Source organism: Boleophthalmus pectinirostris, unplaced genomic scaffold (genome assembly GCF_026225935.1).
Source record: "Boleophthalmus pectinirostris isolate CB_2022bp ecotype Guang Dong unplaced genomic scaffold, ASM2622593v1 HiC_scaffold_10, whole genome shotgun sequence".
Lineage (NCBI taxonomy): Eukaryota > Metazoa > Chordata > Actinopteri > Gobiiformes > Gobiidae > Boleophthalmus > Boleophthalmus pectinirostris.
Window position 1 is genome coordinate 30,789,150 of NW_026570971.1, and position 18,391 is coordinate 30,807,540.

The following is an 18,391-nucleotide window of genomic DNA, read 5'->3' on the forward strand; positions in this document are numbered from 1 at the left end:
AGCTTAAAGGAGCATTGTGTAACTTTTCTGATGGAGGATCCGTCATTGCTTTTCTCCATGCAGATGTTATTGCTTTGTCTTAAGTTACACAGTCCACCTTTAAATTCAACCAGGAAGATTGGATTTAGTCCTTGTTCCCATCTAGTGTCTGTTAAAATCAGTCATTTACATAAATCCCTACATCCCTTCTTCGCCATCTCTACCGCAGCAGCAGAAACATCACCCTTTTCACCCTCTCCATCTCTATCCTGTTTCTATCCTGTTTTTTTTTTTAATAGATACATAATTTTGACACACATAAACATAAAAAATAAAAGTAAATGGTAACACTTTAGTTTAGGGACCACTTATTAATAGCTAACTGGTGGTAATTGGTAATTGGTATGATAATAAGCTGTTACTTAGTTATTAGTTAGTATTAATAAAACACTTATTAATGCTTATTAAGATTTCAGTGTATGCCCAAAAACATCTATTGCAATCTATACTATTTTAATGGGAAGAAAATAGTTAATGGGTTAGTACGGCCTTAGACAAAAATTAATTGAATGTACTTTATAAATACTAACAAAGATGTAATTAAGCACTTGTATTGTATTTGTTATTGTATTTATTATGCACTTATTAACTAGCTATTAATATGTGGTCCCTAATCTAAAGTGTTACCAAATAAACACATAAAGCAAATCAAAAAGAGATATATATGTGTCTGTCCTGGTTGAATTTGCTTGTGCCAGTGAACTCTTATTTGCCAACATTACCTACCGTTACCGGGGATAACTTGTAGCAGCTGAAATATAGCGATTTTCTTAGTGTCAAGTAAAAACCTGTTCACAGTATAATAAGACTGCAAGCATCAAAAACCACAGAGGAAAAGGGGTTAGTGTCTATTGAAGCACAGCACAGAACAGACCAGTTTAAAGCAGTCAACTGTCCGACCTTTAGTTTAAATTGTGCAGGAAAAGTACTGCATTCTTTACCAATATTCTCAGAGGCTTCTCCCATTATTATAAAGTGTGAATACAGCTTCCACGGGGCGATGCAATGAATCAAATTTTAATCAAATTCTTATTCGATCGTTTCAAATAGTCAGCATGTTTTGGTCCGTTTATTATATTGTGGTCCACAGGGGATCCAGAGTTTGGACTTGTGAGATGTAAACGGGATAATATAGTTAATATAGATTTAAAGCCTGTTTGTTTATGTTAATGACATTTGCAAATGATTTTAATTAGTTTTAATAAGAAAAGAGTAAAATTGAATATAAAAATCGATCACTACGAGGAAAAAGACATGGTTATTTTTTGCCATATGACTCATGCCGCATTACTGGCTAAAAGGGCACATATTATGCTACCTTCTGATTTCTATGTTATCCTGTTTCCTCATCAAAAAAATACCTGAAGAACACACAAACCCTGCATATTTAGGCTGAATTCTTCTCTCAAATGGAAAATAGTCTGTTCCACCTTGTGATGTCATATGGTAATACAGGAAGTGCACTATTGTGTTTTTAAACTTCATATACCTTTGGATGATTTCAGACCTGGAAGGTAGCCGTTCACTTGAAAACTTCATAACATCACAAAGTGGAACAGAGCATTTTGAACTTTTTAGATATACATAGACTAATAATAGGGTCCATTTTACTTAAATTCACCCCAAAAAATTGTAATTTCAACCCTCACATTGTCCAACTGCAAAGAAAATTGGTGTATGGGTAAGTCATAGCCAAGAAAGCCAAAATCTCACATTTTAGCATGATTGGAGATTTCATTTTTTGTAGTTTGTACACATGCATCTGTGTCAGGGAGACAGAGACAAAACGATTGTACTGTAATGTTCCTTTGATTGTCAGCTGTATACACTGAATTTGTCATGTCTTAAGATGGAGTAAGTCAACTTCTAGGTAAATTTGTTAGAAAATAAAAAAGAAAACCCCTTCAGATTTTTTATGCTGTAGCAGACATATAGGGCTACATTTTTTCTTTTGTCTTTCTAGTGTCATTGAGGTTGGGAGTGTCCCTTATTGTCAGTTTCAAGGTCAAAATACAGGTAATTCATCTCAAAATGAATAAATGCCAGATTTGGATTCCTTTGATTTCCCCTTTCCAGAGACACCTTGGTGTTGATATCAGACCAACAGTTGCTGAGTAAATGCAATTTGAAATTCAGTGACCACACAAAAAAGTGAAAAAATGAAATTGCGATATCTCGGAGAACGCTGGTCCGATCAAACAAAAATTTGAAATTTTGGCTTTTCTGGCTATGATTTACCTCCATACCAAGTTATCATAAATTTGACAAAGTAGGGTTTAACTCATTGGGTGAACTGAGGTGGACTGACCCAATACTGGATTACTCAAACATGTGTGAATGAAACAAAACACAACTCTAGGTCTGTTTTTGATGAGATAACAACATAATAAAATAGCTTGAAGCTCACAATAATCAATTTTGCGCAATATAGGACCTTTAAGTGACTTGCCCAAGGACACTGTGGCAATTTGAAGCTGGGATTTCACCTCCAAACTCCTTCTATTTATAGATGAATCAGATTTAGACATCATAAGGAAGCCAAAAGTTCAATGTGTAGCAGCAGTGGAGCGAGAAAACCATCTTGAGGTAAAGTGCGAAACAATTGACTGTAAATAATCTGATCTTGTTCGTCCATTTTTCACTTCTGCGACATTAGATAAAGGCACAAACAGGTCCGCTCAGGTGTTAGATGAAGGTTCGTGGGAGCATGCAGCGGGCAGAGAAGCATTTGAGCGTAAAACTGTGACAAATTTGAACACTTACGAATAAAACTGGCTTTCTCTCAATTTCACCATGCATCTGTGTAGTTTCAGTGAGTATAATGTGGTGGTGCTGGTGCGTGAAAAGTGTCCAAAAAGTAAAAATATATTGAAATGAACTAAAGATATGGGGTGAATTATGGATGTTAGAAGTGATGAGAATGAAGAAGGGATATTAAAAAACATCGCTGGTCGGGGTGGAGCGGCTACAGTCAGCTGTGATGTCAGTGGACGACCAGAACCGGAGGCGTCTGGAGAGAGAGCGAGAAGAACGGGAGGAGGAAGAGAGGGACAGAGAGGGAGGAGGAGAGTGAGGAGATTGAGGAGAGAGAGAGGGAGGAGGAGAGACAGAAGGAGGAGGGAGGGAGAGGGGGGAGAGAGTGGGGTGAGGAGGAGGAGAGGGGAGGAGCTGGGTCTGGCTTTTGCTGCGGAAGAAACGGAAGCGCTTTGGGGTAGGGGCTAAAGAGGGAAGGAGGAAGAGAGAAAAAGGAGAAGGGAGAGAGAGAAGAGTAAAAAGAGAGGAAGAGAGGGGGAGAGAGGAAGAGAGGGTAATGGATGACAAATATGAGAGGGGAATGACAGAGAAGAGGAGAAAAAGAGGAAAATGAAGATAGAGGGAGGAAAGAAATAAGTACAGACAGACAGATGGACAGATGGATAAAGAGAGAGAGAATAAGAGGAAGAGAGACAAAGGGAAGGATAAAGGGAGAAGGAAAGAATGACAACGGGGAGAAGAGAGAGAATAAGAGAAAGAGACGGAAGTTGGAAGAGGCAACACGTGAGGGGAAGACAGAGAAAGTGATAAAAGGGAGAGAAAGATGGAGTGAGTGAAAGACATAAGAGGAGAGAGAATGACAATGGGAAAGAGGAGAGAGAGAGAGAGAGGGAGAAGGAGATAAAAAGGTGAAAAAAGATAAAGTGATAAAGAAAGAGCAGGTGACAATGCAAAAGAAGAAAGGGAAGAGAGGAGGGGGAGTGGCAAATAGATAAATACATACATAAACAGGGGGGAGAGGGAGAAAGAGAAAAGAAAGAGATGATGGATGAAAAGATGAGTAAATGAAACATGTTAATAATTTAATCACAGAAACTGAAAAAAAAAAGATTTCATGCAAAAGTTTGACAAATCGACAAATGATTAATGAGAAAACCCAAAGTTTGAAAAGCCATGCCCAACACCAACACTGACTCACGGAGAGGAAGAAAGACGCGTCTGCCTCTGGGCCCTGCGAGTAGATCTAATGATTAAACTATTATACCACATTTTAAGGTTCTAACTTCCTGTTATAAGTGACATTTAAATACACTCCTTCACTGTTAGCGTTACTACTTCCTGTCTAGGTTTATCTCTCTGTGGTTTTTGCTGAGTCGTGCTAAAATAAATAAATATTTCAAGATAAGGCAGAGAACGGAGAGCTGTGGGTGGAAGTCACTGATTACATGTTAAGAAGTAAACAAATTAAATGAATACTTAAGCAGAGGAAACTTCTGTGTTTAGAAAGAGAGAATGTTTGTGCCTCAATGCTAACGCTAATGCTAATTTTGAGGCATAATAACAACAATGCCACAAACTGAAGTGTTCTACATACAAGAATTATCAGCAAGTCTTTCTTTTAATTAATTAGAATTTTAATAGGCTGTTTATTTTATGCTTTACGATTTTAATAAAAGTGACTGTTAGCTTTGAGCCGTAGGGAACTAGTTAGCATGCTGCTTAGCGTTCCGTGTCAAATCAACGCTAACTGCTGTGTGCTTTGTTTTCCCTGAGAGTTGGTGCCTTTCATAATCAGCAAATGTGATGTCTCTTGTCTTATATTTAGATTTATCATTAAAAAAAAAAAAAACAAAAAAAAAAAAACACCCATGTGTTAACTGGAACGCTTTTTGTTTAGAAAGAGAGAATGTTTGTCTCAATGCTAACGCTAATGCTAATTTTGAGGCATAATCAATATTACAATGCCACAAATTGAAGTGTTGTACATATAAGAATAATTGGCAAGTCTTTATTTTAATTAATCTGAATTTTAATAGGCTGTTTATTTGATGTTTTATGATTTTAATAAAAGTGGCTATTAGCTTTGAGTCGCAGTGAGCTACCCAGTGTGCTGCTTAGCGTCCCATGTCAAATCAAAACTAACTGCTGTGTGCTTTGTTTTCCCTGAGAGTCAGTTCCTTTCATAATCAGCAAATGTGATGTCTCTTGTCTTATATTTAGATTTAGCAGTGAAAAAAAAACACCCATTACTAAATATGTTAACTGGAACACTCTAAAGATAACATTTTAACAATGAATGGGTTAAATGAGTGTTTTTGCTTCTGAAATAAAGTGGCATAATCAACAGTCCATTATTGTTTGGGGCTAATTGTTGTGACATGTTAAAAGAGAAATAATTACTGCAATCACTGAAGCCAAATGAAGACAATTTGTAGCTAAAACAATCAAGCTGTCATCTCTAATGCGAACAGTCTGGATTCCCACATCAAACTATCCTCTGTAAATACTGACCTGAATACAGATAAAAAACATATAGAGTCTAAAAATACTTAAATATACAAGACATATTTTCTCAGTCAAAGGGTTGTGTGTAAATCCTTAAAGCATCCCAAACCATAATACATACAGTATACATTCCTTTGCATAACACTACTACTTGTTTAAATTAAAACAAACAATTTAAAGGCACATAATGCAACTTTTCTGGTGAAGGATTAACTGTTTGCTTGTCTCCACGGAGATGTTGTTTTGTCTGTAATCTTCCACAATATGGCATTAATTGTAGAGATTGGCCAATGTGTTTTTTTCAAGGTCGATGTAGATAGTTTAGAATACAGAGTACGTAATGGCCGGAAGTAGGGCCGATTTTTTATTGTTTTCCCTATAAATTCTGTACTTTAAATTTTCTACAATCTCACCCACAGCCATTTTTTTTTATTACAAACCTTTAAGAGAGCTGTGTGTTCAAGTTTTGTGCAATGATCTCTTTGTATTAAAGTGTTAATATGAAGCGTAGTGTGTATTTTAGGCAGCAGGTCGGCCAAAACTAAATATTGGCTAAAATTAAATATAGGCCGACTGATATAAAGGTCTCTAATTAATCGTACCCATCTAACATGTATTTATCTCTGTTATCCCTTGAAAAACAGTTTATTGTGAGTGTGGTTGCCTCTCCATAGTTCTGACCTGTAACTGTCTCTAGTGGTGGCACACTCTGATTGCCATAGATTTGGATTCAAGTTTAATGCAATACTGCAGAATTTTCTACACAAAGCAATTACATTTTTATGGAGACAAGCACGTGCCTGACCCTCCACCAGAAAATGTACGCATTCCACCTTTAATAAAGATAATTTTTGGATCACACAAGCTGCAATTAGTTTTTATTTTCTATACAATAATGTAATCTTTTAAGTAATTGCTTTTCTCTGATTTTGGATTGGGGAAATCTACAGGTTTTTAGATAGCTGCAGATGGAGTTTGTTGGTGGTGTCATGGTTTTAAAAATATATTAGTCAAGGACTGTTTTCACACATTGATTTAAAGGTGTGAAAGACTTAAAAATACTGCAGTAACTCCAATGTGTTTCTATTACTCTAGGAACAACATTATTTGTTCAACAGTGCCCTCTAGAGATACACTTTAGATTGTGCACATGTCAGAATAATAACTGACTGCACATGTCTGAATAATAACTGACCTGTTTTTTTGTCCTAGTTTAATCCTGTTTTAGTCCTGGTTTAGGCCTACTTTAACCCTGGTTTAGTTCTGTTTTAGACCTGTTTTAGTCCTTCTTTAGCCTTGGTTTAGTTCTGTTTTAGACCTGGTTTAGTTTTAAGTTTAGTCCTACTTTAGTCCTGGGTTTTAGTTTTTGATTTAGTTTAGCTTTAGTCCTTTTAGATTTTCTGGTTTACTTCTGCTTTAGACCTGGTTTAGTTTTGCTTTAGACCTGGTTTAGTTCTGCTTTAGATCTTCTTTAATGTAATTTGTCATACAGTAAATGATATTTGCTTGTACCTCTGCTGATGGGAGTGAGGGCAGGGCTGCGGGGTCCCAGGCTGGGTGTGTGGTTGTCGTGGATACTGTTGCCGCTGTGGGTGCCGTTGACGCCGTTACCATGGACACTGTTGCCGAGGACGCTGTCGTTGGAGCTGGAAGTCCGCTGGGGCACTGGAGGGGGCGTATCCGGGGGCAGTAGAGGCGGAGGGGCAGGTAGAGGGATGTCTGGGGCACTTTTGGTCCTCTCTCTGTCCTTTATACTCTCCCTTTCTCGCTCTCCTCGCTCACGGCTCGAGTCTTTGCGAGGTTTTATCAGTTTGGCTAAAGCTTTGGCGCCGGACCACTGACTCTTCCTACAAAAGACAAAGAAAGATCATTCCTGGTCTGGATTTCTTTCATCATTCTGAAACAACAACTATACAATGTAGTAAAATTTTATGCTATTGATATAAAAAATCTGCCAGAATGAAAATGTTCTTGCTTCTTTGAATAAATACTTTAAAGTCCTTTAAGAATGCAACATTTATATTGCATTCAGATGTTTCCAGTGGTAAAAAGTTTCAGATTTAAACATTGTAGTATATAGAAATGTTAATTAACTTAGCTACTTGGTTAGAAAAAGTTAAGTTGAGTCTTACTTTTTGGGTGTGGGGTCATAGAACTTGTACTGGTCCATGATCTTTTCCTCCAGTTTCTCTTTTTGTCGCCGGAGAGCGTTCAGTTTATCACTGCAACAGAAATTGATATTTAATATCTACTAATTCATTTAAAAACAATATAATTCCAGTATGTGTAGAGTGCTTTAGTCAGTTACATGTAAAGCTTCTGCTCCTGGTGGTACAGCTCCTTGCTCTCCATGCTCCTCTCTAGCAGGGTGTGGTTCTGTTGGCTCAGCAGGTTGATCTGACTCAGCAGGTGATGGTTCTCCTCCTCCAGGTTTCCTTTAAGTCGACTCAAGAGCTACAGGCACACAAACAAATGATCAAATATTAAAAGCAAATGATGGGAATTTGCATCTTTGCTTTGCTGGCATATTGACACTGTAACACTGTACACTGTGCTACACATTCTCTCTATAGATCATCTTGCCTCATGAACTGTCATAATTTATTCTACAGTCTTGTACATTGTATATTTGTATATCTTTATGAAGCACTTGCTTTTGCATGAATGGTACTTTATAAGGGGCTACAGTGGTTCAGTGGTTAGAGTACGCGTCCACCAACCCAAAAGTTGGAGATTTGATTCCTGCTAAAACCAAATTCTGTCATTGTGTCCTCAGGCAAGACACTTCACTCACTATGCCTAGTATGAATGGCCCAAGGCAGATGTGGTTACAATAGAGGCTCACCACTCAGTGTGGAGAGAATGGAAAAGGACTCGCCTTTTAAGAGGCTTCAATAAACCTGTAAAACATCACCATCATACAAAATGTGCCCTCCCTGTGTGTCTTTAATCCCCTCTTACCTCACAGTGGTTGTCCAGTTTGGTCATGGTCAGGTCCAGGCCTTGGTGCTGCTCCAATAAAGTGTCGTATCTGGACATCCACTGCCCCGCCTCTGTCTGTGCCGCACTCAGAGAAGACTTCAGCTCCAACAGCCTCTGCTGTAAACCCTCACTCTGCTCCAGGTGATGGGACTGGCTCGCTGTCAGCCTACAGGACAGGACAGGTATTACAACTATTAACAAGGACATTAAAAGAGACTGTATATGAATTGGAACCATGAGTAAAGAATATATTTCAGCATTAACTGCTAGCCCGCTCCTACTTAGTCCAATAAACATGTGACTTACTTATACTATAAACTAGATTATTTAATTTGTATTAACATCCGGCATTCCTGAGCAGTTACAAGAAAGTCTCTTTTGAAATATAGTGCACCAAAGAAGCAACTGCAATATTGAACTCATGGGCAAATAACTTATTATTTAATTAATTAATTAATAAGCAATGTGATGAAACTATTCCAAAACCTTTGGATAGACATAATTTGAGTGCATTAAGTAAAAACACTGAAATCTAGCTACAAAATAAGATTAATTTTCTGAATTTAAGTAATCTAAACTTTTTTTTGCATGTATTTTTTCATTAGTGACATTAAGGTAATTACCGATCCACTTCATTTTTGAGCTGCAGGTTTTCTTGCTGTAAAAGTCGATTCTTCTGGACTTCTTGGCTGAGTTCCTCCTTCTCCTTCTGCCCCTGCCCCTCCTGCTTCTCCCATTTGTCCTTCTGCTGCAGTAGCACACAGTATCTACAAGACAGAGCAGAATTTCAATGTTAAGATGTAAATTCATAATCCTTTTATATTAGTCTAACTATACATTATAGGGAGATAACATTCAATAAAATCAGACCAAACAAAACTTTTCACCCAAACTGCCAAAGGTTCAAAGTAATGTCCCAAATATGTATCTACTATACTGGCTTAGGGAAATACAGTAGGTGGATTGGGGAATTTTATCCTTTATTATTATTATAATTATTATGAAGAACCTGTTTTCACAGCTACAGAGGAGTGAATTCATAAATATATAAATAGCTGAAAACAACAGTGGAGGCTTTTGGATATATGAGTGTGTGCTTCCAGGAGAAACAAAGTACAAACAACATAATGTATTTTCTTGTTGTCATATGATCTACAGTGTCTCATTCGAAACATGTTCACAGTCTGAGTGACCCACAGAACAAATCATAAACTGGGATTAAGATGGATTCATTTATGGCTATGTCTTAATCATATGTTTATGCCCACAGTGTTTTGTTAAAAGGCCTTTCATTGTGCAATGGCCATAACTCACACAGAATAGAAAACATATATGTGTATAAAGGTTTTCTAAAGGTTGCATGGAAAACACCAGGAGAGGGTGCATTGAAAAGGAAATCAAGGAAAACAATGTTTTATTTATTTATTTAAGCAGGACAGTTCCACTGAGCATTGGAGTCTCATTTACAGGGAGTCCTGGCCCCACAGGTTAGGAAACCATTCAGCATGTTTACAGTGGTGTTTACAGCCACCTGGAAGTTGAATCCACAACCTTCTTGTTGTGAGGACAGAGTGGTAACCACTGCACCACAACTACACAGTGTATGATATGAATGTTTATGAATGTGAATGTGTATGAATATCAGCCTAAAGGTGCTTGATAAATTTGGATGCTCTACAGAGCAGTAGATGGGAAGTGTCTGATAAAGATACACCATAATAATAGCATGAACCCTTTAACTCTGAAGGTTCACAGTCCTGTAGTTACACTCACTTGTTGTGCAGAGCCCTGTGCTCGCTCTCTAGCGCCCTCTGCTTGCCCTTCAGTGCGGTGTGCTGGCTGATCAGAGCCTCGTAGTCATGAGCCTGTCTCTCATGAAGATTCATGAGTCTTTCGTGGTCACTCAGGACACTCTCTCTCCCTCTCCATGCCTCCTCCCTCTGCCTCTGCCAAGACTCCACCTCTGCCTCCAGAGCCGTCACCTGACCCTGCAGCACGGCATTCTGGGCCATGAGAGACGCACTCTGAGAAGAGAGAGTCGAGTTCTCCACCTGGAACACACATATTCAATATTACAGAGGCAAAGAATTTACTGTTAGGATTAAGATGAAGATGAAGGAAAGAGCTTCAAATATTCCTTGATATATCAAGCTTTAAATAAAAAGGTATAAATGAATGTTATAAATACTACTTAATGTGAAACGTTTGAGAACCACTGCTCTATATGATCTGATGCATCTTCAGGTGCTGTTATCACAGGTTCAGTTGTGCATGTTTGAGGTTTTTAAATGATTAGGAGCAGATATTACAGGTATTATTTGTGATTATATGTCTGATATTAAGCATTCCTTCCCACCTGTAGCTTTGCGGTCTGAGTGTGCAGCCCTGAGTTCTGCTCCTAGTGTGCTGGTGTGACGCTGTAGAGTCGAGATCTGATTGTTCAGAGAATTATTCTGATTTTCCAACTGTTTGAGCTGCTCCTTTAACAGACTGCTCTCCGTCTGCAGCGAGGCATTCTGAAATGAAACACAAATTAGTACATAATTTAAATAAACAAATTAGACAATGGACAAGCTCTCAAGCGAGAACCCTACATTCTTCTCCACATCGATCAGGTGATCTTTGATTCGCAGCAGTTCCGCTGTGGCCGACCCTTGACCCAGGTCGTTTCCTGTGTGCTTCTGGGAATTGTGGTTTTGTTCCTGCTCCTGTTTGAGTGATAATGTTTGTCGGACCTAAAAATGCACCACAGTTATTGTTACAGCAGAAATATAACAATAACTGCACTGGGTTAAATGACTTGAATTCTGAAGATGAATCTTACTTTCCTTAAATTAGTTTAAATTAATTAACTTTTTTAGAATTTTATATTTTATTTCTTAAATAACAATTTAGACAGTTGATACTATATATTTTGTTCAATAAGCTGACAGTTATGCTAAAGAGAAGATGACTGAAATATACTGAAAACAGGAAGAAGTAGACAAACAAGTAAAATAGGTTTTAGATGAGAAAATCAGAATTAAGGCGTCACAGCCACTCAAAAATCAACAATTATATGGTTTAGAGGGTGATTAACAATTGAAAACTAAATATATCTATTGAAAGTGAAAGCAGAAATCCATTAATATAAATAATACCGAACACTATTCAAGTCCCTGATCAGATGGAATTACAAAACAGCAGTTAATTTGTATTGAAAATTAGAGCCTATTGTCTAAAAAAATGCCATTATTATTTAATTTTCATTATCATTATGGTATCAAAATATGATTAAGTTAGTATAAAGCCCTTTCCTTAGTGTTGAAATCAAGCTTGAAGTTTCAGTATCATAACAGCACTACTTGTATAGGGTTTTAATCAGTTGTTCTCACAGTGTTGAGCTCCGAGCGCAGAGATGTGTTCAGGCTGCTGCTCTCCTCCAGCTTCTTTTCCAAACTCGAGATTTTTTCCTCTTTCAGTTTCATCGTTTGTTGAACCGTTTCCTCCAAACGAGACTCCAGGAGCCGGTACCTGCTGATAGTCACATACAAAAGAACTGAGACAAAAACAAACTGATTTACACACGGAAATGAATACAGTTTTGATAGAATATATGAAAAAATATGAATACAAACTGGCCTGATTTTTAACCTGTTCTTGTTGATATAGATTTTATTCTTTATATGCATGTTGGGACTGGGACTAACAGTGTACCACACAATATGATACAAGGCAAATGGCTTAAAACAACAATTTCAGAATATTTATATTTGTTAAATGACTTTTTAAATAAACAATTATCACAAATGTTTTGAAGTATTCATTTAGAAAACCACTTGTGTTCTTTTATAAACTTTTATTGTCTCAAAATGTTGCAGATTTAACCATTCGTGGTATTGAGTATTCTAGTATCACATCTTATACTTAAACGTATAAGCACTTTAGATGTATTGGTTGTTTTTTTTTTGTATGGACATTGGACACTATAGACAGTGTCAGTTATAATAAATACTTCATTGCATGTAAATACCTGTCCTCCATGGTGTGCTCCTGCTGCAGAAGCTTCTCTCGGTTTAGTCCGATCTTCTCCAGTTCTTCATTGAGACGCTCCAGCTCAACATTCTGCTGCTGGAAATTTAGCTTCTCAGACACCAACTCCTGTGAGCACGAAAGTCAACGTCAAGTTTAGCATTTTAATTAGATTCAAAAAGGTAAACAAAAAAGATACACTATATAATTTTATACACACTATTATAAAAGTACTTAGTACCCTTAAAGGTCCAATATTACACAGAACTTTAAACCATGTTAGAATGTTGTTACCTCTTCCAAAACATGCCTGGAGATGTGTTTTGGTTCATTCACCTTTTATTATTAGTCTGTCTACATCTCCAAAGCTCAAAATGCTCTGTTCCACCTTGTGATGTCATGAAGGGGTAGTTTTGAAGTTAACAGCTCCCTTTTACCTTTTGTTCACTAGAGATTGGAAATCCAGGGCTGAAATGATCCAGATGATTCTAGTGAAGGTGTATGGAGTTTAAAAACACAGTGGAGCACTTCCTGTATTACCACAGGACCTCACAAGATGGAACAGAATGTTTTCTGTCTGAGAGAAGAATTCAGCCTAAATATGCAGAATTTGTGTGTTAAACATGTGTGAACGAAACAAAACATAACTCCAGGTCTGTTTGTGATGAGGAAACAACGCTACAATATAGATGAGAAAATAGTGTAATATGGGTCCAATCGAGAAAGTGTTTACTGGTAAATGCCTGGATATTTGTATTTTATTCTACTATATTTACTGTACCCACCTCTCTCAGAGTTGCTAGAGTTCTCTTATCAATAGTCGCTTGTTTCTGTAATTCCTTATTCTCCCTCTCCACCTCCTTGGATTTGACGGACAGCTCCTTCAGCCTATCCATCTCCTTCTTCAGAGCCACGCCCTCTTTTTGCACCGTAGCCAATCGCCTGCTCCTCTCCTCTAGCTCTGCCTCTTTCGTCTCCAGCAGCGTCCTCATTCGCCAGCTCTCCTTCTCCAAATGCTTCCTGCTCTTCTCTGATTCATCGAAATCCTTTTGTAACTTCTTTCTTTCATCATCTGTTTCTTCCCAGTGTTTTCTTTGCACTTTAAGCTCCTGCAGCTCTCTCCTCAGCTCTTCTTCTCTGCTCTTCACTTCCTGGTTCTCTCGTTCAATCTCTTCTTTCTCCTCTTTTTGTCTTTCTAAATTCTCCTCTAATCTATGTTTTTCGTGGTTCAGAGCGGCCATATTTACTTCCAGTCTTTCAGCTCTCTTCTTCTCAGCTTGAGCCAAGTCTTGGGCTTCTTCTAGCTTTCTCCTCAGTTCTTGTCTTTCTTTCTGAACTTCTTGATGTTCTTCTTGTAGTGAGGAGAGGCGAGCGGTTGTGGAGCGGAGGTTTTCCAGTGAACACCGGAGTTCCAGGTTTTCCTTGGCTAAGAGGCCGTGTTCGGACTCGTGCTTGCCCAGGCGCTGGAGCTCTTTCTGGGATTCCTCTGCCTCGTGCTTCAGCCTGAGGACCTCCTGCTCCAGAGAAGAAACCTGCTTCTCCAGAGCCTCAGAGCGCTCGCTACAGGCACGAAGAGAGGTCACCTGGTGGGAAAAAGAATACATGAAATTGGGGTGACAGTGGTGCTGTTGCCCACCACCAATAGGGTTAACAGTTATAATCTTTCCCAAGTCAGTTTTGTTATTTTGTAGTTGTACAGGGTAAGAAATTTCAACCACAAGCAATATCACTGAGTACTAAAACAGGTCTAACAAGGTCTAACTCAAGACCTGGGTCTAAATCGGGTCTAAACCAGGTCTAAGGCAGCTCTGATAAATACTAACCCACAGCAAAAAAGTTTTCGTTTCATGATACTTGAGTTAAGATAATTTGGAAACTAATTTTAGTATTGGTTACTATCTGGGTAGAGATACTTTAAAACTATATTTAATTTATTTAATTGAAAGTAATCGTGTTATTTTTTTTTCTTTTTGTTCATGTAATCAAATTGTTGTATATCAGGGTGTCTCATGCAATTCTCACTGGTTTCATATCTGCTCTTCACCTGTTCAGTGTTCAATAATATTACCTCTAATCTCCCTACACCCACCTCTCTGTTGAGTGCGTCTCTGCTCCTCTCCAGCCTCGTGGCCTCTCTCTCCGCCTCCTCACAGCGTGATGCTTTGTCCTTCAGCCTCTGCACCTCCTCATTGGCCAGTTTGAGCTGCGTCTCCATGGTGACAAGTTTGGAGCTGGATTCCGTGATGTTCTGGTGGAGTTGTCTGTTTTCCGTCTCCACTTCTCGAACTCTGGCCTCGCTGTTGGCCTGAGCTCGCTCCTGGAGGGCGGCCATCGCATCAGAGAGGTGCTTCTTCTCACTCTCCAACTCCAAGATCTGAAAATGATGGGGACAATTACCAAATTAATACAAAATTGTAAATATCTTGGTGTGAGTAATTTTGTTAAGTTGATATCATTATAGCATTACTTTCTGTAATGATTTGCTAAGGTAAATGATCTAGTAATAGATCATAGTAATGAGACTGTGTTAGAAATGGCTTTGGCTGCAATTGTGCATATCTATGAAATATATAATACAACTACAGGTAATTACATTTAATATACATAGTACTTTTAATAAATAAAATTCATTAATACTTGGGGTGGAAAATAATTTGTGTTCCTGTGGCAGATAATTTAGGTTGCAATACTAAGAGAAGTCTTAGATGAGTTGTTAATTTTGAGTTGTTAATTATCTCATCCTATATAATATAAATTAGACATGAATATTAAAAAAATAATCTAACTATTTGAGAAGGACAAAAGTTTAACTTGGGTGGATTATAATGTTTTCAGAGTTTAAAGCTGCAGAACTGTTTCAGTCTGTAGTCCCTTGTACCTGTCTGTCTTTCTCTGCCTTCAGGATGTGCATCTCTCGCTCTAAAGCCTGTTTTTCCTTCAGGATTTCCTCTCCCAGAGACTCCATGTCCTGGTTGGTCATTCTCTCCTGGTCCAGTAAACCCTGAAGACGCTCCAACTGCACAAGAGACAGATAGTAAATACAGTGAAATGTCAAAACTAATCAAATTAATAGTTAATTGCTGTATGATTGACAAAAACAATTAAATATAATGATAATTTACATAGGAATTTTAAAGAGATTATTGTTTAATAGCAACAATATTCATTGGAACATAATAACTAAATGTAAAATAATTTGATGAAAATAACATAGTACCTTGTTGCTCAGACTCTGGTTTTCTCGGTCCAGTTCTTGTGCGTGGAGCTGTTTCTCCTGCAGACTGTGATTGTCCTCCTTCAGTCTCTCTATTGACGCCTGAAGCTCACGATTCTCCTTCTCCAGCTTCAAAACCCGACTCGAAACACATTCGTTCAACTCATGGACCAGAGACTTACGAGCTGAAAGAAAAAGTCAATATAGTTCACTATACTTAAATGGACTTATAATCAGAAGGAGTAAGGAGTAAAAGTAATCATAAGCCGTATTTTGGTCACCCACAATAATTAGTTATGGGACTAGTATAGTGGGACAGTATATCAAAGTCAGAATAAACAGGTGGTTCCTGTCTTGGTCTGTGTGGTGTGAAAGTGGCTGACCTACTTTTACCGCACACTCTAAAGTGAAAGTAAATACTTTAAATAATTGGCTAAAAAATAAAAAGGCTTGCCTCACATTATACTATATTTTATGAATGAGCACCACAAGGCTGGCCATTTAAAAGATCTGGATCAACTAAATATCAGTGACAAGTCTGCCTGTGCGGATAAGCCTTGGTCTGTCTGTGTGTGACGACCCCAGCCTCTGGGCTGTGTGTGACTTTTCTCTGCTGGTACCAGCGCTCATCGGCCTCACGGTGTATTTAGCCAAATGTGAATGAAAAGGCCACTGTGGATAGCACAAGGGGGCGAGCATGTCTACACGACTGTTCGTTTGAAGCCCGTGGTCATGGAAAGACTGGCGGTCAGCTGACAGTGTTTGTGATGAATGATGCATCAGACCTATAATACAATAATTATTGCAATATTCTGGAGAGGTTAACAGAATTGTACATATGCAATTTTTTTCCTTTTTAAATACCTTGACCAGTCTTTAGTGTGAATTATTACACCCACATTCCAAAGACATGATATTTAAAAGTGCTTAATAACCATTATTTTATTATATTATTAGTAACGGATCGTGGCCTATGCAGTTCCCTCTTTTAATACTTTTAAGTGAAAAATCTTACAATTCGATACTGTGATGGATCACAATCAGCTCTGACGATACGATATTACAATATTTCGGTTATTGTTACATCCCTACTCACTACTACTCACTATATGTGTAAAAACCCTCTCACTTTCAGTGTTGTTGTCATGATTCTTGGACAGTTGCTCGAGCTCCCAGCCCAGGTGAGCAGACTCATTCATGCTCTGCTTCTGTCCGATCTCCAGCAGCATGTTCTCCTCCACCAGCTCCTCCAGACGGCGACGCTCATTCTCACGCTCCTGAAGACAGCACGGGAAATATTTAAACAAGATATCAGGACAGAGTATGAATAACGGTCACATATTGATAAGTTACAGTCATGTTAGCAGTTCTAATTTTTCATCACTCTGAATCCATGGATAACATATTTTGAAATGCAATATTGCTATAAATAAAAATATCTTGGACAGTGTACTGTACTGTGGTCCTTTACATACTGTACTTTATAGTCATCCTTTACTCCATCATTATCTCTGTTACGAAAAGCCAATAAGTACCTATAATTATTGGGTGTGATTCTGGTTACAGCCCTACAGCCCTAAGATCAATGTTTGGCACAAGTTTCCCAATCGTGTAAACAAAAATTCAACATCTTTAACATTTCTACAGTAATATCATACCATTTCCAGGTCATTGATTTTGGCCCTCAGCAGCAGGTTGTCCTTCTCCAGTGTGTGCAGTTTATCACAGCGCCCCCTGGAGGCAGACAGCTGTTCTTCAAGCAGCACTTTAGTTTCCATTAGCGTCAAGTTGTCTTCACGAAGCTCCTACAGGGAAATATGAACATATGTTATAATGAAAAGTAATGTGTAAGGAGACAAATTAAGAGAATACCTTTACCATGTTTTGAACTAATTAAATACAGTACGTATACTTTTCAGGTACAACCTTTGCATCTTTAGTTGTTTAGACAATTACTAGGTCAATTTTATTTATTTATTTTTATTATATTAAGATGATCAAGATTTAAATGTACAGCATCAGAAAGAAGAAGACCTGGAATAAGTAACTGGAGTTTTGATAGTGACAGGACAGTTTAATCTGCCTTTTCACTTTGTATCATCTCTGTATTTATAGTTGTGTTTGTGCAAGATCCTAATTTTGAGAGCTTCTGCCACAAAACAACTTCTTACAGTCAATTAATCAATGTAAGGGCTGTGACTTTAGAAGACCAAGAATTTCTTTGGTCGGCTACAGCCCTATAAGGCAGTTTCAGCTCTGAGTAAGTGTCCTGTATTTTCCTCATCACTCTGTACCTCGACTCTGGTCTTGTAGAAGTGCACATCGTTGAGTTTCTCTTTGCAGCGCGTGAGCTCCGCCTCCAGACGATCGACTCGAGAGGCTCTCTCCCTCAGAGAGTCCACCTCATCCCGGTACACACGAGCCGAGCGGGCCTCAGACGACAGGGACTGGTGCTGAGGGAGGGGCAGACGGAGAGTTTAAATGCATTTATAAACTTATCTTGAACGTTCTTTTTCTAATGCAAAAGACAACACAAAACACAAATACACAGTGACCATAACAAAGATAAAAGACAACCTTTCACAGTCTTTTTTCTGACAAAACAAAAGTCCCCAAATCAGGGCAGTAGACGGGGGGGACAAACAGGTCTGTTGTCCCGGGCCCCAGGGTTTTAAGGACCCAGAATTGGACCCTCTTTCTAATAAGTCATATTAGAGGGGGGCCCATATATGGCTTCTTGGCCCAAGCCCCTAAATTTCTGTTGACAAGCTTACCCCAAATACCCTCAAACAGTCCCTTTTTGCCCTTCAGTATACAGGTTATTTTTAACAGTGTGATGGCAGATAACATTTGCTGCATCTACTGACTTATCGTTGGTCTCTGATC

The 18,391-nt window shown here is 38.3% G+C and overlaps 1 protein-coding gene across 1 annotated transcript in view; it reads right to left on the reverse strand.

Annotated features, from left to right (window-relative positions):
- LOC110163875 (protein Daple-like) overlaps positions 1-18,391 on the reverse strand; it is an 80,663-nt gene that overhangs the window by 17,038 nt on the left and 45,234 nt on the right. The window contains 18 exon segments of the mRNA XM_055154294.1: positions 6,811-7,145; positions 7,431-7,520; positions 7,607-7,752; positions 8,260-8,446; positions 8,904-9,047; positions 10,054-10,331; positions 10,637-10,679; positions 10,681-10,796; positions 10,875-11,015; positions 11,655-11,793; positions 12,293-12,420; positions 13,077-13,874; positions 14,381-14,665; positions 15,170-15,307; positions 15,509-15,690; positions 16,635-16,782; positions 17,164-17,310; positions 17,800-17,958. Of these exon segments, the coding sequence (XP_055010269.1) occupies positions 6,811-7,145; positions 7,431-7,520; positions 7,607-7,752; positions 8,260-8,446; positions 8,904-9,047; positions 10,054-10,331; positions 10,637-10,679; positions 10,681-10,796; positions 10,875-11,015; positions 11,655-11,793; positions 12,293-12,420; positions 13,077-13,874; positions 14,381-14,665; positions 15,170-15,307; positions 15,509-15,690; positions 16,635-16,782; positions 17,164-17,310; positions 17,800-17,958 (3,604 nt within the window).